At 41.4% G+C, this 25,803-nt stretch overlaps 2 protein-coding genes across 6 annotated transcripts in view; one reads left to right on the top strand and one right to left on the bottom strand.

Moving 5' to 3' along the window:
• Window positions 1–941: 941 nt before the first annotated feature.
• Window positions 942–9,501, top strand: HOMEZ (homeobox and leucine zipper encoding). 4 transcript variants are annotated; one of them, XM_054577827.1, is made up of 4 exons: window positions 1,076–1,122; window positions 1,432–1,740; window positions 4,786–4,851; window positions 6,345–9,501. In XM_054577827.1, the coding sequence occupies exon 4, from the start codon at window positions 6,377–6,379 to the stop codon at window positions 7,937–7,939; it is 1,563 nt and encodes a 520-aa protein (XP_054433802.1). In that variant the 5' UTR covers window positions 1,076–1,122; window positions 1,432–1,740; window positions 4,786–4,851; window positions 6,345–6,376; the 3' UTR covers window positions 7,940–9,501. The 4 variants fall into 4 exon arrangements, with proteins under 4 accessions (XP_054433799.1, XP_054433801.1, XP_054433802.1 ...); XM_054577826.1 differs by lacking the exon at window positions 4,786–4,851 and having other exon boundaries at window positions 1,001–1,122; window positions 1,490–1,740; XM_054577825.1 differs by lacking the exon at window positions 4,786–4,851.
• A 381-nt stretch (window positions 9,502–9,882) lies between these two features.
• Window positions 9,883–25,803, bottom strand: part of RNF212B (ring finger protein 212B) — a 32,356-nt gene continuing 16,435 nt past the window's right edge. Inside the window, exons 4-14 of one of the 2 annotated variants that reach the window (XM_054577828.1) lie at window positions 17,708–17,823; window positions 16,984–17,044; window positions 16,304–16,332; window positions 15,236–15,282; window positions 14,975–15,017; window positions 14,749–14,809; window positions 14,071–14,119; window positions 13,043–13,082; window positions 12,655–12,755; window positions 11,960–12,021; window positions 9,883–10,291 (exon numbers count right to left, since the gene is read on the bottom strand). In XM_054577828.1, coding sequence (XP_054433803.1) covers window positions 10,226–10,291; window positions 11,960–12,021; window positions 12,655–12,755; window positions 13,043–13,082; window positions 14,071–14,119; window positions 14,749–14,809; window positions 14,975–15,017; window positions 15,236–15,282; window positions 16,304–16,332; window positions 16,984–17,044; window positions 17,708–17,823 — 675 coding nt within the window. In that variant the 3' untranslated portion in view covers window positions 9,883–10,225. Of the gene's footprint in view, window positions 10,292–11,959; window positions 12,022–12,654; window positions 12,756–13,042; window positions 13,113–14,070; window positions 14,120–14,748; window positions 14,810–14,974; window positions 15,018–15,235; window positions 15,283–16,303; window positions 16,333–16,983; window positions 17,045–17,707; window positions 17,824–25,803 lie in introns of those variants that run through there. The other variant, XR_008529506.1, reaches the window with a different exon arrangement.

Below are 25,803 nucleotides of genomic sequence, written 5' to 3'. Positions count from 1 at the left end.
GGGGCAAACACAGGGCCAGTGAAAAAAAATAAGGCTATTACGTGACCTGAGCAAGCAAAAGAGACTTTTTGAAAGACCAGCATAAAAACAGAAGAGTAACTTCAGAAAGAACTGTTCCCAAGATTTAGAAGGCTGCGAATCCTAACTATACAAACTTGGCGCAGAACTCCAGAGTGTGTGGAATACTGCATTGTGGAAAGTCCATTTCATTGTCATCCGCTTTTTGACAGCGAAAACCAAGGCTCTTAACTATGAGGTAGAGCTCCAGGTTTTCTATGCTATGCGCAGGGAGGTAACTTGGGATTTGGTAGGTCCAATGAGGTGACCCCTCCAGCGCTTCTTTGGGAACACCTGTCGGGTGCCAGATGGACCCCGGAAGCAGAAAATGCCACGCTACTAGTATCCTCCTCCTCTTTCCGGGTGGCAAGACATTTATTTGATCCATCTCAAGAACAAGTTCCCGGTTGCTCTAGGCTCTTCGTCCGCGGGGACGCTGCTGGCCACGGTTGCCCCCTTTGCTGGGAAGGCTGTTAAGGGGATGCTGAAAAGGCCTTCCCTCAAGAGGAAACAAATGGCAAGTAGCTGTAGGCCGTCTGGACAGTTCGGCAAAGTGCTGTGAATTCCCTGGGGTACTTCCGGAGGAACGTGGCCTCATGTACTCCGAAGGTCCGGCGCCGCTAGGTCGAGGGTGGGGGAAGGTACCCTGGACGCGGAGGACATCTTCCCTGCCCCACGCACCCAATAGCCGCCCCGGCTGAGGCCCACGCAGCCAATAGCCGACTTCAGCCGGGACCCACGCAGCCAATGGCCAGCACGGTGTGTTCCTCCGGCGCCCGCCTGCCTGCGTCCACGAATCGGGACTCGGGCCACCTTGGTACCGCCCCTGAGTCCCGCCCCACCCATCCGCCCCGCCTCCAAATCGCAGGAGCAGGGCTGGGCTAGACGGGCGCGCTCTCGGGGCGGGAGGGGCAGTCCTGGTCCCGACCCTCCGCGCGGGTGGGCTCGGAGCAGGCCGCACCGGGCGGGAACCCCATTTCCACCCCGGAGGCCCCCTGCCCTTTCTCCCTCTTTACCCCCGGCCCATGGTGCGAGTCTGGGAGCGGCCGCCCGGGCCGGACCGCGGTGAGTGATTCCCCAGCCCCTTCGACTTCCCCTCCCAGCCCCCGGTACGATCTTCGACCTACGGAGCCCTATCTCTGCTCGGTGGGGGTGGGGAGGGGGGGGGAGAATGCGAGTTTCTAACTCGCCCGGTTCTCTCTTCTTTTTCTTACGGACTTTAGGTTCCCTGTTGTAACTGGGGGAGGGTGAGTGGGTGTGTAGGGAGGAGGGGAAGCCTGGGTTGGGACGCCCTTGGCGAGGGGAGGATTGAGATTCGCCTGCTCCCTGGGGCTCATCGCCCCAAGTGCAGCAACTTTTTGTTCTCTGACCCAGTTTGGAGCCTTTTAGACTGCCTGTGAAATGGAGGATAGGAGAAATGTTTCCTTCCCAGGCCTCCCTCCTCCCCATGACTACCTCCTGGCGACCTCAACACAAGTACAGAAACCTGGCCTTAACTTCTGTGTAGCAGTGGTCTTTGGAAATGGAAGGTTTAGGAGAAACTGCCCCTTCTGACCCCCCTAACCCAGTCCTACCCGGAAAACCAACAAGGAAAGTGAGAACCCGAATTCTCAGAGGTTCCTGGTGTTGCGTCCTAATCTGAGACTTACAAACCGAAAGAAGACTCAAGCTGAGACCTGTTTGGTAAGGTGGGCCCAGATCAGGAGATCTTCTATCATATGAACTTCTTTCACCATACATTTGAAGCCCTTTTATATGATTAGGATAGGTAGATGGCAGTGATTGGAGGAAAAAAAAATTAAAAAGCCAGTTAAAGTTGGGAGTTTTAAAAATGATGCGTACATATCTAAACATTGCCATTAAAAGTATGTTCATTTCACCAATTCGTTGGGGTAGTCCCCGCGTTTTCTTTATGTAAGTCTGCTGATTGGAGTTCTCAGTTGTCTTTCTAGAATAAACTACAAAAGCAAATCTCAAATCTGGCTGCATCCAGAGGACTTTTTAAAAACTACTGATCCTGCGGCCCCAGTCCAGACTAATTAAAGTCAAAATGAGGAGGGTGCCCCACTTTATGTTTCCCAGGTAATTTTAGTGTGGAGTCTGATATGGGAACCACTGCCTCTCATCATCCATGATTTTCTGAATGCAGAATGCTTTTTGAGATTTTTTAAAGTCCCCTGACCCTCCAAGTCTTTTTCAGTTGTCTTGCCAACTCTTAACAGTTTTTAAAATGTATACTTCTTTGTATTATGTCTTCCCAAGCATCTAATTTTGTTTTCACAGGAACCATTTTTAATGCACTAATTTTTCATAGGTTTACATGATGTTTAATTATATTACTATGTAAATACAGAACAACAAAGGGCATAAGCAAGTTTGGAATCACACATAACTGGCCCAAGTACACAGGACATCATAAGGAAGAAGATTTTGGCACACAAAGCAGTAGCCTAGTACCCAGTGCACTGTGGGTATAGGTCATATAATCCAGTGGGTCAGTGAAGCTAGGCTCCTGACCCAGTTGAACTGAACACCCCTCCCTTTCACTCTCTCCAACTATTGATAATATCACCAGTACCCACTTATTTAAGTTCTCTTGAGTCTTCCGTCCACTCTTTCCATTCATTCACATCAGGTTGTTTGTTCATGTCAAGCAGTTACCACCATTGCCTTTATTAAGTTGGAAGAACATTAGACAGAGGTTCTTAAGCTGGACTTCTGAGCAGCCAGTGCACCCCCTGAGATTACATATATAATGTGTAAGTGTGAATGTTTATTTTTGGGTGGAGGAGTAGTCATAACTTTCTCAGGGTCCATAACTTATATCTCATTCGCAAAGAGGTTCATGATCTAAAAAGTTGAGAAGCACATAAATATCACTAAAAGCCCTTTAAGGCCCTTAAAATTATATCACCAAAACACATTGCAATCAATACTTCAATTCTTTTATGAATAAAGATTTAGGGAATTTAGCGGAATCATACCTAGTCTTTCACTTGAACCATCTTCTGCTTTAACCATGAGCCTAGCCTCAAGCCTAAAGTTTTGAACGCCTCTTTTTTCCCTAAGGCTGTGTGAACACCTAGGCTGGAAATTTAAGGTAGTGCATTCTTTTCTGCTATCATTTGCCCAGGGGCCTGGAAAGTCTAAAGGGAAGAAGGGCTCTATCCTGACTCTGTGTTTTATTGGTGACTTTAGGTAGTAGTAGGACATATCTGGCATATTTAATACGGATACAAATTGAGTATTAAGAATTGATAATTCCACCACCCTGCCACCTCTGCCATTAGGAGTCATTTTTGCAGCTTTGATTCCCTTTTTTTCCCCTACCCTTTTGAAATGGAGGCATAAGTCACTGTAGTGTCCTTTTGTGGTTTTGATATAGTGGTATAGTAGGGTCTATGCTACTATCCTACTTGTTAGTAATTCTTTGTGAATCCACCCTCTGGTTGTAGGTTTTTCCTATTTCAAAGCCAGCTATACAACTATGGCTTAATTTAAGCCACGTTCTGTATTAGGAAGTCCTCCATAACTTGTGTTTTGAATAACTGGAAAACAGTTGATGTATACAGTACACCAAATATGGTATTTGCATTACTGAACGTTACATCGACATATCAAGAAGATGACATGAGAATCTGAAGGAATGAAAACAAAATGCTTCCTCCTAGGCTTCTAGCTGTACCTGCCTTTTTCCTGTCTGGCAGTCTCTCCTCATGTAGTACTGCTTTATTCCTTACACTACATTTTTCTCATATCTGAAGTGTTGTTATATCCTTGAACAGGACACAAATAAGGTTAAGTAGATGTCGAATGTTGCAATCATAAGTATTTTCCAGCTTAGGTTTGGTGGTGTTTCTGGGGTTTTAGACCTGGCTGTGCAAGTATTTCATCACAGGTCACTCAGCTGTGTCTCGGATGAACCTGGAGGGTGAAAGTAGAGCTACCATCCTGGCAATTCACTTGATAATCAAAAAGGATTTATATCCAAATTACGGATTTGGTTCTCCAAAAGCAGTGATTTTTCATACTTTTTTAAAAACAAAATCCTTTCTGGAATTATATCCAACTTTCAAAATATAAGAAGAATAAAATCACAGACAACCTGGTTTCCTCTTGTGCTTGTTAGAATTAGTAATCTGCCAAAACAGATTGAAAACTGAATTTAAAGGATTCAGTCTTTGTCTCACTTCCTCTATTGTCTAGGAGGAGCATTACCTTATATCAGAATCATCCTGTGGGGCTGTAATAATAAAAACTGCTATTTATTGAGCCTTTGTTCCAGGCATAATGTCAAGTGCATTTTTTCTTAATTATAAACTTGTGAAGTAGGTACTGTTATGATCACCCTTTTTTGTATTGGAAACTAAAACTTAAAGGGGTTAAATAACTTTCCCAAGGACCAGCAGCACTGTAAGAAGTGGTAGAGCTTCGATTAATCTCCAATTAGCTTCACCGCAGACTTCTACCTCTAATAGCCGCTTTAGGCCCTGCCTATATATGATGCCTAGCACATAGTAGGTGCTCAGTAAAAATAAATAACTTTATTAGATACCTAGCACTGTCTCCACTTTTTATACATGAGGAAACAGGCTCACATAAGTTCAGTAACTTTGGCACAAGATCATATAGCTTGTGGCAGAATTGGGGTTTAGGCTGCAGATTGTCCTTCCTCAAGAGTCATATTTCTACTCACAGTACCATACTGCCTCCATTTACCTTCTTCAGGTTCTCTTCACTATATATTGTCTTTGGGATCTGCATGGCCTTCGGTTAAGATTTGCTTGTTAAAAGGTAATGGTGACACATTAAAATGCTTCCAAAGTTTTCTAATCATATAAATTTTCTCAGTATGCTGCTCTATTTGTAACTTTGTGGAATTGAGATTTTTCTCAGTTCATCTTATAGCATTTACATAGGAATCCTGTCTCATTTTTAACATATTAGAAGTAATACCTGTAAATTCAAATGAGATTCTTTTAAGAGTAAAGGGTGACAGATATGTTAAAGTCTCTAATGCCCACACAGGGAGCTGAATTTAAAATTCAGTCAACAGGACTATCCTGGGAAATAACGTGAGCAGGTATTTCAGGAATGAAGCATGGTCAGGGGCTATTCCTGCAGTCCCCACATCCAGAACCAGTGGTGCTGCTGGGTGGTTTGCAGGACCTGGTTACAATTTATGAACCTACCCACCTGAGCCTGAGAGGAAAGCTGGCCTGAACAGATGAGAGCTGCAGGCCTTCCGCCTGTGGGGAGGGGGCTGTTAAATTCTGAGGGAGCTCTCTAGGCTCCCTGGAGAGAGACTGAACAGTTGGAAGAGACAAAGGCTGGGGGGAGGGGATAACCTTTGTTCTGAGGATGATTTGGGGAAAGGAAACATTCCTCTCTACCCTCACAGGGGTGGGGGTGGGGTAAGCCCCATTTATCCCAGATATCTGACCTATCTCTCATCCTACTGAGAGCGAAAAACTAAAGCTCCCAGGTTTGGTTTTAGGGCTTAAAGGTACTGTCTCTTCTCTCCCCGATACTCCACTACTAAGAAGGGAAAGAAAAGCGCTGGGGATTGGGCAGAGAAACAGTGCTGTCTTGTCTTCTAGTTTTTCCTATGTTGTATTCTCAACCCCTCTTCACATTCTAGAGATAATAAATTTTTAGAACCTAACATGTATGTAACAAGAGGAGATCACTGCTCTTGTTTTTGTGGTTGAGTCTTCATTTTGTGACTTGTGTTCCATGAACTTGGTGAAATAAGTTTGACTTGGAAAGGTAAAGGCCACATGAGGATGCTTTCCTCTTTTTTTTTTTTTTTTTTAAGGTTTTGTTTTGTTTTTAGAGAGGGGGAAGGGAGAGAGAACAAGAGGGAGAGAAACATTAATGTGACAGTGAGATGTACACCATCACAACCCAGGCATGTGCCCTGGCTAGGAATTGAACCAGGGACCTTTGAGTTTGCAGGCCAGCCCTCAGTCACAGAGCCACACTAGCCAGGGACCTTCTTAACTTCTAAAGACAGATTTTTGTCTAAGGTGAAAGTGCTCACTAGTCATGTGACCTGAGGTAATTAGGACTTTCGTTTTTTCATTCACACAACAGGAATTTTAGCAGGCTCTGATGACTGATAGGGTTATGGAAGTAAATAAGAAACTGTTAGAACACTTTAGAAGCAAAACAGCATAGTGCACATAGAAAGTTGATTGTCTTTGAATCCAATATTTCGGTAGAAATTGACTGATGAGCCAAAAGATGAACCCCAGTGACGGAGCTGTTTTCTCCTCTTCTTACAGCTATCTCTGAAGGGCACAAATCAGAAAGCACCATGCCTCCTAATAAAGAGGCCAGCAGTCTTAATACCTCGCATGCGGGGCTCATCTGCCTCCCTCCAATCTCTGAGGACCTCCAGCTTGTGTGGACTCAAGCAGCCCAGACCAGTGAGCTGGATGGCAATGAACACCTGCTACAAACCTTCAGCTACTTCCCCTATCCTAGTCTAGCAGACATTGCCCTTCTCTGCCTACGCTATGGGCTGCAGATGGAGAAAGTCAAGACTTGGTTCATGGCCCAGCGCCTCCGCTGTGGCATCAGCTGGTCATCTGAAGAAATAGAAGAGACTCGAGCCCGAGTGGTTTATCACAGGGACCAACTCCATTTCAAATCCCTTCTCTCTTTTACTCATCATGCAGGGCGGCCCCCAGAGGAGGTGCCGTCTTCTCCAGTGCCACCTCCAGAACAAGTTAGTCTTGGAATAGTGCCCCTGACTCTTAGTGAGCCCGCCCAGATGAAAGGATTAAAGGTAGAGCCTGAGGACCCCTCAGAGCCACTGAGTCACCAGAAAGCAAAGGAACCCCTGGTTGCACCTGGCAGTGGGGCACTCTCCCACCAATCAGAATTTTGGCAGGATCTTCAGAGCAGTGGCCTCTCTAAGGGGCAGGCAGGCAGGGGTCCTGACCAGTCCCATGGCCTTGGTACTGCTTCCTGGAACCACTCCACAGCTGCCCACCAGCCACATGTTCCAGATAAGCCCACACCAACCTCATTACCTGCCAGTAGTTGTAAGCAGGGGTCGGCATCTAATGTGACTCCTCCTTCCTCTACCTCTTCTTCCTCTTTCCAGGTACTGGCTAATGGAACTACAGCCACCTCTATACCCCTCCAGTCACTGGGCTGTCTCCCACAGCCACTGTCACCCAATGAACAGGCTCTACCTGCACATGTGGAGCCAGCCTGGCCCCAGCGGCTAAGACCTAACTCAGTAATAGATAGGGTTGGCCCTGCAGAGTACCTTTCCCCAGATACCCAACGCCAGCGAAAGACCAAGCGCAAAACCAAAGAGCAGTTGGCTATCCTCAAATCGTTTTTTTTACAGTGCCAATGGGCACGCCGTGAGGATTACCATAAATTAGAACAGATCACTGGTTTACCTCGGCCTGAGATTATTCAGTGGTTTGGTGACACACGCTATGCCTTGAAGCATGGGCAACTAAAATGGTTTCGGGACAACGCAGTATCTGGTGCCCTTAGTTTCCAGGATCCAGCAGTTCCCACACCATCGCCTTCAACCCGCTCCTTGAATGAATGGGCTGAGACACCACCTCTGCCAATGCCCCCACCTCCGCCGGATATACGGCCCTTGGAGAGGTACTGGGCAGCGCACCAACAGCTACGGGAACGTGATGTCCCTCAGCTGAGTCAGGAGTCAAGGCTTAGCACCCAGCAAGTACTGGATTGGTTTGATTCTCGGTTACCTGAGCCAGCTGAGGTGGTGGTTTGTCTGGATGAAGAAGAGGAAGAGGAGGAAGAGGAAGTGCCAGAAGATGAGGATGAAGAGGAGGAGGAGGAGGAAGAGGACGACAGTGATGATGATGTGATCATACAGGACTGAAAGGAGGGCTATGGGAAGGGCAGTCTTGTTACTGAAAGACAACCAACTTAGTAACTGTTTAAACAAACCACATTTTTAAAATTACCTTGTGGCAAAGAACTGAAAAGCTTTGTGTTCTTGAGGTTTGGGGAAAGGTGGATGTTATGAGGGTGAACCAGGGAGGATGAGCATAAGGCACAAATGTAGGGATTGAATGGGCAAAAGTCCAGACCTCTAGCCTCAATGAAGAGTGTGCTAAGGATCTGGTCCAGACTATGGGCTGGGCAAAGGCTCTTGCTCTCATCTGCTGTTCTTTTCCCTTAGTATACTACGGAGAGGCCCGGCCTTAGTTTCATGTCTATAGGAGGATTGGAAAGAAGGAGTAAAGAATTTTGATTGAATTGATTCCAATGCCTCTCCTAGTCCCACCATTTTTCCTGGAGTACAAGGCTGCCTTGCACCTCTCCTTTTCTCTCTGAGCACAAGTCCAAGCATAATGCAGCTAAAATATCAGTATGTCCCAGTCACACAAATATTTCAACTCTGTATGTTTTACCTGCTTCATTGTTGAGTCACACAGGAAGCAGAATGTTTCCATTTCTGAAACTGGGACCACTTTGCCTTGTACCTTTTTATCTCTTTCCAAAATCCCCCATTCTCTTCACTATGTCTCAGGGTAAATCTTCCCCATGGAGCTTGTGGAAAAAAAAAACTGGGTGGAGAATAATTTAGACTGGATATTTATTGAAGGTGGGAATTAGGGGAGATGTCCTTTAAAAAAAAGTAGAATTAGGTTACAGAGGTATAGAGGGAATGGTTTCTACCATTCAGAAGACTGCAGGTAGGTTCTAGGTTTGGTTTTACAAGCCTGACACTCCGTCCTGCCTGACTTGACAGAATGATTTTTCGTCTTTTTGGTGTTGGTTCAATTTGTATACAGAGGAAAGACTTGCCCGTCTCTATAGGAGCTGCCTTGGGGACAGAAGGAACATGGTCTTTAACTGAATTGGTTTTAATCAGTTGGGGTCAGATACAATGGTATCAGTGGGTTAACCATATAGAAGTAAGAGTGGAAGCCCCAAATTGCTAGAATAATAAAAAGGCCAAAAGTGAAGTTGTTTCTCTCTCCTCTGCTTTGCCACCTACATGGTTTAGGGATTAATGGAGCCCTATCGATTAACATTCTGATTAGTATACATTTTATTTATTTTTGAAGCAGCAGGATGTATTGAGGTAAAGCAAACAATAACTTTGAGAGGCAGTAAGTCAGTATCACTAGGGAGATTGTTTCCTGTACCTGCACAGCACAGGCTCTTGTTCAGAAGATGAGGTGTGTCTAGAAATGCCTTTAAACAAATTCAGAGTTCCAAAAATGGTAATGTGATCTTAGTTCAGCTGCAAGGTCACTGCTAAGACCTAATATATTGCTGGCAGATGCTATCTACATTTTTTCATTATTTTTGCTTAAGACCTGCCTAATTGTGGCCTACCCATTTAATTCCTTATTTCTACCCCTTAGTACTCAAGGATAAATTTTTGCTCTCAGTGGTAGTGTTCTTTGCCCATTCCACCATTCTAGAGCTTGTAATGCCAAAAGAATTGCAGTAGCAATAAAAGGACATCCTTTTTATTGTCTATGCACTTTAGTAAGCTGAATCTGTCTCCAACTATTATCAGACAGGAAAATCATATTTAATAACTAGGCATAGAGGAAACAGGCAAAAGTATGAGAGGGAATAGACTTGATACTTGTTAACATTGGCTATGTGACAATATATGCAAAACTAAAAAATGAAATCCAGAAATAAAACAGTTAATGAGTATATTACTGCCACCCCCAAGGATGCCAAGACATGTTTTTACAACTTTTGTTTCAAGTTGGAGAAATGAGACAGCTACATGTCCTGTGGGAGAAATGTAAACATCTTACTGAAGCACTAGCCTAACGGGTAATACAGGGTGTATAAGGTAAAGATTGAGAGAAAGTACAAAGGGAAACAAGGTAGGGGTACATTTTTTTTTAAAGATTTTATTATTTTTAGACAGGGGAAGGGAAGGAGAAAGGGAGAAAACATCAATGTGTGGTTGACTCTCTCACGCCCCTTACTGGGGACCTGGCCTGCAACCCAGGCATGTGCCCTGCCTGGGCATCGAACCAGCAACCCTTTGGTTTGCAGGCTGGTGCTCAATCCACTGAGCCACACCAGCCAGGGCAGGGGGTACATTTTCAAAGGCCATCACGCCTAATGGGTATTGGCTGCTGCATTTCTGTCCTTCAGTACGTATAGATCAGACCCTGAAGATGGTCTATCTTGGAGTGGTCCATGCTTCTCTCCCTGTGGCTAATCCCATCTGCCTTTGTTGGTAGAGAGTCTACAGCAGAAAAGAGAAGGCATATATGGGTGTTCATAACCAAAAGGGCAAGGCCCTCAAGCCATTTTATGAAATTTATCAGGACAGCGAACAACCACTATTGCTTTTGCATAGTTTTCTCCACTGCATAACAACTAACTTTTCCAAACTAAGATTTGAGATATCTTGTGCAGGGGTCTGGCCTGTTAGGAACCAGGCTGCACAGCAGGAGGTGAGCTTGAATGTAACATGCTTGAATCATCTGGAAACAATCACTCCCCCCCCACCCCCACCCCTGGTTTGTGGGAAAATTGTCTTCCACAAAACCTGTGCCAAAAAAGTTGGGCACCACTGATTGAGTGTATCAAAGGCTTTGTTGCTACTTACAAAACTGAGACATCAGTGGTTTCTGGAGATAAGACTACTTGAAAATCAAACTGTTTTGTAAGGCCTGGGGCATGCCACACCCACAGATGATTATCAGGGAGGCAGAATTCTTACACTTCTGGGGAGGTGGCAGTTTCTTCAATAACTTTTTTTTTTTAACTTTGTTATGGAACTTTATAAAAATACCATGGAAGTAGAGTAGTATAATGAACTCACATGTACCCATCACCCAATTTCAACAAATAACTCATGGCCAGTTTTTCATTTCTACTCTCACTGCCCCTCTCCACTAGATTATACTAAAGCAAAACCCAGATAATCATTTAACTTCCTATCCATTAATATTTTAGTATGTATCTACAAAAGGCTTTAAGAAAAATAACCACAATAGCATTATACCTACCCCCCCCCCAAAAAAAAGACCTATTAATTCTTTATATCAAATGTCCAACGGGTACTCAATTTTCCTCAACTTTTTCATAAATGGTTTTATACAGTTAGGGCCCATATCTATGCAGGTGGTTTCTATGTTTCTTAAGTCTTTTCTCATCTGTAGGTTAATCCCTCCCTTTGTGAGGATCTTAGAGCAGGATTTCATTTTTCCAGTGTTGCCTCTTAGGGCGGAGGCCCTGACTTCTTGCTGATGGAAATAAAGGGAACTTCAGAATATGAGAGCAAAATATTTGTCTACCTTAGAATGTTCCTGGGGTCACTAGGAGCGTGGTGTGGAAAAGGGGCTTAGATAGCCTCACCCGAAGCCATGAAAGTTAACTTAAAAGGCAAGACTGGACTTTGCATTGAATAGAGCTGCTTAGAAACCTCTTCTCATTCCCATGACCTTTCCCCTGGCTGCCTGGATTCAGAATCATAGTCCCATAAATTTACAAAACATTATTCTAGTTACCTCAGGAGAAATAAACATGTGTTTTCTTAGTTCCAGCAGTACCTCTATGCAAAAGATATATTCCATTGAGAACACCCGTGTGTGTGTGAAACTTGGGAATGTCAGTTGTGTCCACACACTTAGTTCACTCTGGCCAAGTCCTTTCAGTTTAAAACATTTCACTACTACATGACCTAATTTTTAAACCCCAAACCAGGAGGCTAATCTGAGAGTGGGATAGAATCTTTGAAACCATTATGGAAAACTGTGTACATATGTTTACCACATTCGAAACCCATGTCGTTCTCCACTGGTTACATTCTACCACCTTAACGGGAGACCAGAATGAGGCATTTAGTGTGCAGCCCTAACCATGTGAATTTTTCATACGCTGACAAGTTAGACTAGCCAGGGCTCACCTGAGGGACCGGTAGCTGGAAACCAGGGAGACTCTCTAGTGGGGTTCTACTCTCCCCCTGACCTGAAGGATAGAATAGAATGGTAAAAGATAACTTCCTGGGGCAGTTCCTTGGTAGTGTTACTTGTGGATCAGGGTAATCTGCAGAACACTTTTCAGAAAGGAAAAGACTGTTAGCTAAGCAATTTAAAAGGTGGTTTATAAAGTTCATTCTTTTCTGTGAGGATGGGGTGGAAACAAAGGTTTGACTTTATAAATAGAAAGAGGTAGAAACAATACAAAGATTTTGGTGAGCTACAGAAGACGACAGCCCCTTATTAAGAGGACTAGTAGCAAAGGTGCCTTTTTGAAAATGAGATACTGGTTTTATCATTCTTACTCAGAACTGAGCTCCTAGCAATATTCACACAGGGATGTAAAAAACAAACAAACAAACAAACAAAAACCAGTTTAATTCTACAGGTTGACCGTCTGGCTTAAGAGCAGAACTCAACCGGTGACAGGATGAGTGCTATTTAAGCAAAATCCAAAGCCTCCCCTTAATGTGAGAGAAGTGGGGTAGGGATAACTGAAAGAACATTAAGGAGTCAAATGCTCTTTGGGGGGGAACCCCAACTTCTTTTTCCCTTGAAAATCTTCGTTTTATTGTATATGTGTCAATGGTTGAAGCTACAATCCTTTGGGAATGTTGTTTACCTGAACTGTTGGGGGTGAGTACTTGTGTGTGGCCCGAATCCCTACTATTCGGGGGTGGCCTGAAAGAAAAAGTCCCCAGTCCAGAGGAGGCAGATGAAGTTCTATGGGAGGGAAATAAAAACATTAGCAAAGAAAAGGAAAGGTAAAGGTAAAAAGCATATGTAAAAGGAACAACCTGTACATTTAGGCCAGAAACCCTCGTTACAATTGAGAATAAAATCAAGTAATTCAGATGTACATTAGACACAGTACCATTCAACCTTCTCTTTGATTACAAGGTAGATTATAAACTTCAGTGGCCCAGGCCAGTGAAGAAGTAACTCCAGGGCTTCTGGAAGAGTGTCAGTGTGAAAAGATCCTACGTGAAAGAAAGCACAGTGATACTCACCTATAGGATAGGCTGTGAGTAGAAGCTGGTGAAGGAGTTTCTAGAAGGCAGAAAGCATAAAAATGAGCCTGTGAGATAATCCATGAACTGGAGAAGAGATTCAGGTATACTCAGGGCTGGGGCAAAGGAATTGGGATCAAAGATTTTCAGCATGTATGTGAAAGAATCAACTTTTGGTTTTGTTGACTTTCTCTACTGTTTTTCTATTCTTTAGTTCATTAATTTCTGCTCTAATCTTTGGTTCTTTGAAATGATCGATAAAATAGATTAATATTTAGCCAGGCTGTCCAAGGGCGGAGTGGGGGGTGGCCAGAGGAAGACTCAAATAACTGAAATCAGAAATGAAAGAGGGAGTGTTACTACTAAACTACCAGAAATAAATAGGCTAGAATCTTAGAATCTCTACAGCTTTCAAAGAGGTAAGTATGAAGGAATTGGGGGGAGACTATTTGTTGAAGTTCAAAAATGGTTATCCAGAAAGATATTTGCAAATTTCAAAACTGCCTCTTTGGAAAGAAAGGGAAATCTCTGGTAAGTATTCTCTATGGACTGGCTAAATGCCCTTGAAAATAGTAACAACAATAATAGTTCTAAGGGGGGAGAAACAAGAAATTAAGTAGGTGGAACCAAAATATTTCTTCACTGGAATATTTTTATGTTTCATACACAGTGAAGAAGCCAGATACCCTTCAGGCTAACATAATCAGCATTTAGTTAACCTTCCTTTTAAACCTGACTTCTACTGCCATCTTGTGGCAATTTAAAAAGTCCAAGTCAATTATTTTACTCGTTATCATCTGACTGAAAAAGGTTTTCAATGACTTTCTAGCACTCAATTTTTTATTTCATTCTTATCAGTTTGAGAACAGAAATATAATTATTTGAAAATTAATAATGTATGTCTGGATATCTGGAATTACTGGAACTAACGAAGTAAACTGGCATTATATTATGCACAAAAAACCAGAAACATGCTGGTGCATGCACAGAATATTGTTTTCTGACAGTTTATTTTTCTTCCCTCTTACCAGTATAAGAATCTCTTGGAATGCTCCTTCCCTGAAGGCCTCTGGCTTCCTGATGAACAAATAATAAACATCAATTAATAAATATATGTTGATTTTCTGGCTTCTGTATTCCTTGCTATTTCTCTATATCTACACATTGAAGCACATTTTGTTCTCCCAGAGTGGCTATGCTAGTCTACACTTTTCTATTTCTTTAAAAAAAATTTTAAATATTTTATTTATTTATTTTTAGAGAGAGGGGAAGAGAGAGAGAGAGGGAGAGAAACATCAATGTGCAAGAGATATATTGATCAGTTGCCTCTTGCAGGACCTCGGCTGGGGACCTGGCCCCGCAACCCAGGCATTTGCCCTGACCAGGAGTTGAACCAGTGACCCTGTGGTTCACAGGCTGGCATTCTAGTCACTGAGCCACACCAGCCAGGGTCACTTTGCTACTTCCGAAATGAATATGACATATTCTGTTAATTTAGTCCTTGAAGATTTCCACTATTTCGCCCCTATTCATTCTCTGTCAGCTCCTAACAGCCGGTATGTATTGCTAAAAAGAAAAGATAGTACTGGTTGGCATCAGATAATTTATGACAAAATCAACATAAGTTTAATATTCTTGCCTTAAATCTTTGCTTTCATTTAGCATTAGAAATCTCAACCTGGAAAGAAAAGGTAACTATTACTTACTTGTCCCATGCTACTAAAGCCAGCCACTGTATAAGGGATAGACTCCACTGAGGAGGACCGACTGTATAAGGTGAGACAAAAAGAAAACAAACCAACAAGCCTGGTATTAAACTTTTACATACACCTAAAGTCTCCTTAGTCCCTATCTCAGCCATATCTAGGTATTTATTTCATCTTCTAACTTTTGCCAACAGTTTTAATGTTGCTCTGGAGGCTTCCTGCTCACCTGACCACTTGGCTGCTATGCTGAGAACTGGGTCGTGGAGTAACTGAAAAAGAGTGAAGTACAGAATGAAAAGTCGCCATCAATAGTGTGTTCTTGCCCAGCTAATCTCTTGCAAGTGGGTATCTGGTTGTATGATCTTCCCATATTGTACTTAAGATCAGGAAAATCATATGGTAGTCTCTGAGAAGAAACCATCTTCATATGTGAAAAGGATATTTATTCATCTCACACAGATATTTGGGCAAAAAAAATGTTCTCTACCTGACTGTGATGGGGAAGTAATGCCCACTGGCCGAGGTGTGGTTGACCTGCAAGGAAAAACAAAAAACAAAAAACAAAAGAGGCAGCTCTACTTTCTCTAAGTAGACATTAAGTTTCACATTAGAGGATAAATCAGATCATTGTTTTTAGAAATAATAGCTTCCTCTCTGAGAATAAATTGCTTATTATTTTGTATTAACGGGTATCCAAAAAAATGGAGGCGAAGTTTCCATATGAGACTCCTTGCCTGTCCAACTCCCTATATGAAAACTTCTCCCCTTCTTTATTGCCCGTAGTAGAAGTTTTGAAGTCTTCCTTCTTTCATTCCTCAGAGCCTTAACAAGTACTTCCAGCTTTACATATACCCATCTGTCCATTCGTTCATACATCCACCACTCCCCCTCTCTCCATCCCCTCGTCCATCTATCCAACAAGCATTTATTTAGTGCTTATACACCCTAGATACTGAGATTACAAAGATAACTAGAATATAGTTCTTGTTTCTGAGAGGCTCACAGGCTAGTGGGAAAGACATACATACATACATACATACATACATACATACATAAATGTTAAAGTGTTGTAATAGGCACCTCATAAATACAGAAGTATGAAAAGACATTAGATTGTAACTTGTGAATGCAGGGGACATGCAGATACACTTGATAGAGGACTAACGTGAAAAATATTTAACAACTGGTAGGGTACCAACATCACCAATTAGAATGTACAGTCAGCATTTATAAACAGTGGTCACTTAATGAACATTTACTGCATACATGAATAATAAAACATCTACTCTGCCGAGTGAAGTCTTAACAGAAGAAATGACATATGAGTTGAATTCTGAAGGATGAGTAGGATTTCATAAGGTGACGGTCAAGGGTAAGCATTACATTCAAGATTTTACTTCAGCACTTTTCAGTGAGTAACTCCATCTTGGAGAAGTAAAAGATAAGTTCATTAACCATTTCCTTCAACTCAGAGCCCACATAGGAATTACGACCAAGAGTTAAGTAAGAACAGGAATTTTCAAAAAGGGCTAGAATGGGGCCTGATAAAACTGACCTGCTTCCTTGGTACCAACTTGGAGATTCCTGTAATGAAAAAAATGGGAGTGAAGGAAGCTGCAGCACAAGGGTCCTAAGTGGCAATGTCTTCTGGTTGTGTTAAGACTTTCAACAGGAGAAAAAACAGCAGTGTTTCTGTAGGATATTTTTAGCTTTGCAGGAATAAAATTTTAGTTCCTCATTATAAAAACACATTGGGAATTCTGTAGACTGATATACATGGGGAAATAGGGGAAAGAAAGAAAAATGATGGGATTACAATGTGCTAGAATAGTTATAGGAGCAGGATCAAGATGAACCTCGCATAAATAAAAAGAACATTCTTAGGAAGAGAGAAATGTCTAGGAAGTACAGTGTGAGGGATAGGAAGGGTCTTGTGGTATGTTGGAAGTCTTGAAGAGAAATTGTAAGTTACAACAGATGTCTCTTCTATAAGAGAGCTTTCCAAATATTATGTTGTGACTCACTGATGTTCAAGAATGGGCTAGCAGTGTGCTAAATGTTGACCCTCTCAGTCCTGCAAGGTGTTCTGTGGCCTCATCCATTTACCATGTGTGCTTATACATATATTATCAGTTATATGTGAAAAAGGTTAGGAAATACTATTCTATTCAGTGTGCTTGATAGATGGGAAAAGTAGGAGAATAAAATCCAATAAGGAAAATCAATTTCATTCACCTTCAGGATGGCTAGAAATTTCTTTAGTTCTTCATTCTCTTTCCTTAAGACTGACAGCTCTCTAGGCAAAAGATGAAAACAATCAGCTCTAGTAGGCTTGAGGGATAGAAAAACCTGATTTTGATTATTATCTAGTTAATGCTTTTGGAGAGATACCTGCCACCCACAATACATGGCATTTTTCTCAGAGATCTAGTGATTCGGGGAGGCAATGGCAGGGTTTTTGATGATGAGAAGAATCAGATGGACAAAATAAACAGTCTCTTGGTACGATTTCAGGAGTTTACATAGAATTCCATTTCCTCTCCACATATACCCCTGGCCAGCTGATACCTGAAAATTTCCATCAAGGATTCAATCTTTTAGCTTATGGAAAAAGATTTGGAAATCTTTTAGGTTTCCAAAATATACCCTCCTGAAGGTAACATTTTAAAAGCTATCTCTTATCTTTATCACTGTGAAAAAGCTATGTCTGATTTCTCTGAAGAAGCAGTTTTTGAACAGGGGAGGCCGAAGAGGAAAGCTGTAAAATGAGGAGTGCCCCTTGAGGAAAGAAAGAGAAAAACAAAATGGAGATTGAGGGAGCCAAAAATTCTGTACCTGATTTGCCCAAGATAAACATAAACACACCTGGAGCAATTTTCAGCCTTCACAACCATGAGGAATTAAGAGCTATAGAGTCTCTAAGAGAAGAAAGCTCTCTGGTGATTGATTTGTCACTTACTTGTTCTGGTTGGACACTGTTTGCTGTGCCTCCTGCATGGCTGCTTCTAACTTTGTGATTCTATGCTTATAAAAAGCGATGAGGAGATCTGTTTGTTTCTTCTGGAAACTCCACACCTACAAAGGAAAATGAGACCTTTGACGAACACTCCCATAACTCCTTTCCCCTTACTTCTAGTAGCAAAGGGAAACTCATCAAGTCATACTTTATTACTAATCATTTTCTTCTGGAGCATCTGGCCTAATTCATGACTCCCCAGAACTAGGGGGCTCAGCACTAGAGAAAGCCAAAGCTTTTCATTTCTGGGACAATAGCTTTCTAACATCTTAACAAGAATGTTCTGACATAGTAGAAGGGCCCTTTGAAAATATAATCTTTTCATCTTGAGCAGGAAGAATGATACCCAAAAAAACTTTTTCAAGCTTAGAATTAGTTCTGATCTAACTTATCAGATTAGTTTGCACTTGTCTTACAAGTTTGGACTCAGCTTCCACATTCCAGAGCACTGGTAACCAATTTAATTTCCCTAAGATACTCACACACAGTCCCTTGCTGCTTATGCTGTTACAGTAAAGGGCAAAGAGGCACAGAAGGGGATTACCTATTCCTGAATTTTCTTTATGGGCATTAACAAATAATTTTATCTTTTGCTTCACTTAACCATTTGATATACTGATGTGCATATCATGGGATTACTGAATCAGACCAAAAGTTAATATTTAGAAAGGGTTTCAGCTTTGTCAGGGTCTGCTTTTTAATACACAGCAGTTTTTATGTCTCATCTACTTCCTCCCTACCCCAGACTATAAATCTTTTGGCTAATGTCCTTCTCTAGATCTTAGTATCTTGACATAAACCTTTGCTCTTACCTAATTTACAAGTTGCTTTTGCCACCTCACTACAGAATTGTACTTAAGAATTTATAGTCTCTAGCCTCTTTCTTTTCTACTCAAAGCAAACTAATAGTTCTAGATAGATAAGAATTAACTGTAGTCTACTTTTATTTTTTTTAAAAAGTTGATTTCAGCCCTGGCTGGTGTGGCTTAGTGGATTGAGTGCTGGCCTGTGAACCAAAGGGTCACCAGTTTGATTCCCAGTCAGAGCACAAGCCTGGGTTGTGGACCAGGTCCCCAGGAGGGGACATGTGAAAGGCAACCACACATTGATGTTTCTCTCCCTATTTTTCTCCCTTATTTCCCCCCTCTTTAAAAATAAACAATTTTTTTTTAAAAGCAGATTTCAATAAAAGTAAGACATTCATTTTAGGAAATTTGAACAGTGTAGCAGGAAAAACTCACTCAGTATTCTGGGAGTTACCTCAAAAGATGGTGGTGATGGGTGCTGGGGAACAATAAATATTATAGATAGATGTAATGTATAGCCAAGAAACAGTATCACAAGCTCCTAACCTACTCTTGGAATCCGTTTATGGTAAGATTAAGTAAGTATTAAGCTAAGGCCAAAAAAAAAGGAAAAAACCCAAATCCTGCCCTAAACAAGTTCTCCCTTTGAGACTACCAAGCATCATTCACGCTCAGAGAACAGACCCCATGGTAGAATTCCAGGGAGCCAGAATAAAGTTCTGAAGGGCCTTCTGCCTAGGCCTAAGTGTGCCTGTTTTGCCTTATCCCCCCAAAACTCAAACCCAAATCTCAGATCTGACCATTTCCAGAAAAAGAAAAACCAATTCAAAAACAACCACCAGCGAGAAGTGTTAAAAGGAGGACCAAGAGGTCTTGCCTGACGCTAGAGTACAGATATTTAGCCTATTTCAAATACACCCACCAAAGAAGATTCTAAAACCTCAGTACTGAATCTCAGTATTTAAAAATTTTCAGTTGTTAGCAAACTCATTCTGTCTTATTCAAATCCTTCAGCCTCATTAAAAGGTTGGGGTTTTTTCTTTTTTCCTGAAGGACAAATTTTGCTCACTTTTTTTTTTAAAGATTTTTTGTATTGATTTTTAGAGGGAGGGGAAAGGAGGGAGAAACAGAGGGAGAGAAACATTGATGTGAGGGAGAAACATTAATAAGTTGCCTCTCACCACCCCCCCAAAAGGGACAGAATCCATACCCCAGGGCATGTGCCCTGACTCGGAAGTAAACCCATGACTTTTTGTTTTGCAAGATGATGCTCAACCAACTGAGCCATGCCAGTCAGGGCTTGTTTTTTTTTTTAAAACTTGAGATTATTTTGTTAATATAATAATACAGAACAAATAATAATAAAAGTAGTTCTGCTGATAACAGTAAACACTGTGTGGATATCTCCAAGTGTTAAATATTGTTATTTTATTAGAATAATGTATGAAACTACCTACCTCCAGACCCAGCTTCCTCTCCTATATTTCCATACTAGTACTAGGTAAGGGCATCTGGTGGTCTTCATGCTCTGGATTCCCACTCATTTTAGAGCTGATAGCATGGAACATAATTTTTATTTTATTTACTGAAGAAAGTATTTTAAAACTTTTCCATTCTGAATTAGGTCAGGTTAATGGAAACAACTTGGAGAAAATAAGGGAGAAATCACTGAAAGATATTAAGAGAAGCACCGTAATGGAAGCAAAGGGGGAGCTCAGTAGTTTATTATAAGACATAAGAAATTTTGGTCCAATGTGTAGATGTGCGATTTACTGTCTTATTTTTAAAAGGGGATTTGTTTGTTTATAAAATAATATATATTTTGGAAATGAATACTAGCTTGACTGACTGTATCTTTTGTTTTAAAAAAATAGCCTTCCTAATTCTTAAAGTGTCAGAGGGTTTTTAGTTAAAGATTTATATTCCCCTGCATCTTAATGTTTTGAACATTTATTCGGGAGTTGCTACATTTTAGAAATTTACTTTAAAGGTATTGTCTCATCGTGACACTCAAAACCTGTTAGTTTGCCTTATATATCTTTTATGAAACTGACTCTTTTGTTCCATAATATGTAAAGGTTTATTTTTTTTTAGATTTTATTTATTTTTAGAGAGAGGGAAAGGGAGGAAGAAAGAGTGAGAGAAACATCGATGTGTGAGAAAAATATCAATTGGCTGCCTCCTGCACACCCCCAACTGCACACCCCCAACCAGGGACCTGGCCCACAAGCCAGACATGTGCCCTGACCAGGAATGGAACCAGCAACTCTTGGGTTCACAGGCTGGTGCTCAACCCACTGAGCCACACCAGCCAGGGCTGTAATGGTTTTAGTATTTTAAAATGATATTTCAAGGTAATCATATAGTTGAGAAAAGGAACTTCCTCTTTATAGACATATTCTAAATAAAAAAATGAGAACGGAATGACAAAATTAAAATATCAGCATTTTGTAACTCTTAACTCATTATGGATCTATATAAAGTTCATCAATGGCTACCATAACACAAAACAAGAGACGGAAGACAATGATATACTTCTTGGTGGAACACAATGCCACTGTAATGTATTTTTGCCTCCCACGCTCTCAATCAAATGATCCTGATAAAGCCTAAATCTATTAACTTACTAAAAACACAGAGCATAGATGAGCATACGAAATGACTCCATGAACAAAATCCACACCGTGAACAACTCTACAGGATAAAGGACAATTTTCTTCAACAATAAAAAAAGAAATGAGACAAAAGTTATAGTTAAAAAAAAGAACTTGAGAGACACAACCAATTGAACTATACAGGGCTGGACAAAAATAGGTTTACAGTTGTGAGTACATAAAACAGAGTTTATTCTTGTATTATTAACTATTCCATTTTTTACTTGTATTAAAACTATAAACCTACTTTTGCTCACCACTGTATAGATCTCATCAAAACCCAAATTCAAACAAATTTTTTTTCCTTTTTTTAAAAAATTTATTTTTTAATTTATTTTTTCAAATACATTTGTCTCTGCCTCCCCCCCACCACTTTTCCTTGCCCCCTCCCTCTTTCCCTCCCTCAGCTCTTCCCCTTTGGTTTTGTCCTCAAACAAAATTTTAAAATAATTCTGACACAACTGTAGAAATATGAATGCTGACTGATTAGTTGATACAACTAGTGAATTATTATTTTAGCATGACATGGTTATATGTAAGAAAAGAGTTCCCATCTTTTATTTAATTTGAATCTTTATGGGTGCTTTATTCAGATGGCCGGTGATCTGAGAGGATGGCAGGTTTGTACCCTAACGGACCATCTTAAATTTTAAACCAACCCTTTTTATAAGGAGAAGAAAAGTGTAGGTAAAGGGATTGGAATTCAGGGAAAAAGTTAATCAGATAAAAAGCTGCAGTATTCTTTCATCTGTGTCCTGGACAGTGGTCTTTATCTGTGACCTGGGCAGTGGACATCTCACCCTGCAGTACAATGGCTCAGATGCCACCTTGATTGCTTGCAGCCCTCCTGAGGACAAAGGTGGAACTGCTTATGGTCTCCAGGAGTCAAGGTGGGTCATACCTTCAGTTCCTGAAACAATGGCTTTTTGCATACACTGATTACTAAGCTTATCAGCTATTACCTGAAACTAAAATATTTCCAACATTTGAGCCCAACACTCCCCCACTATTAGTTTAAACTATCTTATTTCTGTGAGATCAGTTTCATATGGAAGTACTCTTTGTTGCTGAGCATGTAACTTAGCATTAGACTGTATGGTAGGGGCTTAGAAATACATTTAATTGCAGATCCACAAAAGGGGGCACATTGTATGTAACGACAAGCTATGATAAAGCACAAAACAGTTTTTAGCACCATTTACAAAAGTTGTCCATTCTCCAGCTGGGGCTACATTACTGAATTTTAAAGCAAACATTTCCCTGTCCTTTAGAATTGCTACAGGTTCCCACTTATAAATATTAGAGTAGGTTATTTTCTTATTGATATGCTGAAACAAAGTATAATTTCAAGGCTTTACAGGGGAGCATAAACACCTATAAGACACATAGTGAAAGTTTGTTCAACATAAGTTCCTCCTGCAAGACAAAATTCAGAAATGTTTAGAACATTTTTGCTAAATATAGGCAAATATTTTTTATCTCATTTGAAAGGAACAAGCTCTCTATAATATAGATTAAACAAAAAGTAATGAAAAGGACGTGGCATGGGGGGTGGGGCATGGTGCCACCAGCCGCCCCACTCGCACTGGGCCTTGAGACTCCAGGGCCCCACTGGGCTGGGCCAGCGGCTGTGCAAGACGCTATGCGAGGGCTCCGAGGGTAGCAGCAGCAGAGGCAGTGGCGGCTGCTGGCTGGACCTCCCGTGAGTGAAGTTATCCAAAATTGTATGGAAACACAGGAAAGGAAAGTGCCTCCAGATGACCAGAGATCAGTAATTGCCTGTTTCTGATGACTGATCATTTACTCTAATGCAATGGCATGGATCAAAATGTGGAGTAAATTTCAGCCCCTAGCTACAAAGTAAGAAAGAAGTAGGCAACAGATTAAGACTACCAGGCAAAAGATAGACCCTTGCGAAAGTCTAAAAATGTCCAGCGGTAAGTAAAGCTGACGGGGGTGGGGGGCAGGGGGGCAGGTTGAACCTTAGGAACTTGAAAGATCACAGGCCAGCAGCACTGAGGCCCCAGGGAAAGAATCTGACAGGTGTGGAGCCAGAAATACCAACTTAAGAGCAAATACTGGAGAGCAGCAACAGTGAACATAAAGATCGAAAGAGAGTTTCTGAAGAGCTGATAATGGTTGCCCAAGAAAGGAAAAAATACCTCCGTCAAAGAGACACTATAAACCAAGCACTCTAGATGCCCTCAACGATGCCTTTCACTGTGTACAGTATCTAAGCAAACAGTGTGTTTTTCCAGATTCTCAGCCAAAATGGAGAACCTCAAGCAGATGTGACCATGTATAGTCTTGAGGAGCTGGCCACTATTGCTTCAGAACACACTTCCAAAATCACAGATACCTTTGTGGCAGTTTTTCATTTCTGTCTAGAAGGTTTGTGCACATTTCTGAACACGCTGCTTCGATCCTGAATTGTAAGAAAGATTTCTTGGAGTCCTCTCATTTCGTTGAACTGCTTGCCCCTCAAGATGTGATGTGTGGATGTTCTACACACACACCGCCCACACTCAGCTTCCCTTCTGGAACAGCTGGCCCCAAAGGGCATTGCAGTACGACTACGCTCCAGTAAAGTCCCTTTTCTGCAGGATCCGCGGAGGCAAAAAGAGAGAGCAAGAGAAGCATAACTACCAGTTCCCAGTCATTCTCTATCTGATTCAGGCGCACAGCTCCTCCAGGCTGGAATTGAGCCGTGCTGTCTCACGCTGGCTGAGAAGGTTCACTCCGGTTACGAAGCTCCTGGAATCCCAGAAGATAAAAGCATTTCTACCACAACGTGTACTCCAGAATGTGTTTTTCCTGAAATAGATGAATGAGCCGTGCCTTTGTTGGGATACCTCCCTCAGGACCTGCAGGCGTCCATCCTAACGAATGAACCTGCACCTGGAATATCATGCTCTGATCGTTGTCATCCACCAAAAAGTGCAGAAGTACACAGGCCACCCCTCCCTTTGAACACTGGCCCATCAGATTTTGTGCTCAGAATGGAGATTACGACACCCTGGACTCCAGCTGGGCCAGCTTTGCGAACCCATGAAGCCGGAAGTTCTGTTCATCCTGGGTCAGCACAAAGTCTGCATGTAAGCCCATCATCTTCACAGTTTCTGAAAGTCTTGTTTTACCAAATAACATTCCTTCATGCACTTACTCTGTGTTGAATCAGGTAACACCTGAACTAAAAGGAACTGTTTTGTTTTTGTTTTTGTTTTTAGTGCTTTTAGAAGACAGTTTAGCAGTATGTATCGAGGGCCTTGAATGATTCCTCTTTTTGAGCTGATGCTTCCCTTCTGTAAATATTCTAAGGAAATATGGGTAAACACAGAAAGCTATAGAAAGAAAAGACAGATTTTGAGATTTAATCATAATGGCAGATTTAGAGTAGCTTAAGTGAACATCTTTAACTAGTCTGGAACACTTGCTTGACATGTTATTATATTGGTCAATAAACATTTTTAAAACTCAAAAAAAAGAGAGGTTATAAGTCATTGTTTTTGAGAGACGACGTTCAGGTCTTCTTGAGTTTGGTGGTTCATTGTTCCCCCAGTTCCTTCTTTACTCTGGTGTGATGAGTCCAACGTTTTACTTCTGCCAACTTCACCATGGTGGGGATGGTGAGGAGTATGTCTCAAGGTCCAATCCACTTTTGTTCTAGGTGGCTTTCTGGAGATGCTGCCATTCAAGTCTTGAGTAGCACCTTATCTCCAGGCTCGAAGGAATGTAGTGAACCTGTAGGGGAGAGGCCTTTAATACAATTAATGTCATTAATTATAGCTAAGGTCTGACTTAAATGTTGTACACTTTCTTTAACTCTACTTCTTGATTTATACACATATCTCCCACCCCAATCATAACCTGAAATATTCACTCATACACAATTTTTTTGTAATGAATCTATTTATTAATACATGTATCACAAATGTTCACAATATCAATGCATTCTTGTTGGCATGCTAGAGGCATTATTTTTTAAGATCTTTTAAAAATATTCTGATATTTGTTCCCCCTTCACACTCATTTTTTTATTTGATAATGTCTTCAATGTCTGTAATGTCAATGCAAAGAAAAAATATAGAATGAAGTAAAATAACACAGTAGCAATTAATTGGAGAGAAACAGAAGTAATATTATTTCCTTCATGGGAAGCAACAATATAGCTTTGTAATACAGGCTTCAAGTAACAGCCATAGGTGCACTAAACTGTCTATACATACCTAGGCATGTAACAATAAGCAAGGAGGCCACCTAAATCTCAACAATTTCCTTTATGTATATGACATGGTTTTTCCTCCTCATGAATAATTACTGAAGTACCTCTTTACATGTCCTAGGCAGCCTGGAGAAGGTAGTAAAGAGCCTTAGTAAAGGGAAAACCAAACCAAAGAAGATTAAGTCAAAATTACAGATAGCTGTTTATCTACATCGAGGGGTGTGGTATTTATCAATCATAATCAAAGGTTAACAGGAGCCTCCCAAACTACATGCAGGGCCCAGGGTCCAGTGATGTTTGATAACCTACGATGAGCTGCAGTTGGAACAAGTACAGATGGAGGAGCCCCTGGTAGGG

Source organism: Pteronotus mesoamericanus, unplaced genomic scaffold (genome assembly GCF_021234165.1).
Source record: "Pteronotus mesoamericanus isolate MK-2021 breed Mesoamerican mustached bat unplaced genomic scaffold, CSHL_Meso_final contig_46, whole genome shotgun sequence".
Classification (NCBI taxonomy): domain Eukaryota; kingdom Metazoa; phylum Chordata; class Mammalia; order Chiroptera; family Mormoopidae; genus Pteronotus; species Pteronotus mesoamericanus.
This window is presented reverse-complemented; position numbering and strand designations above follow the sequence as displayed.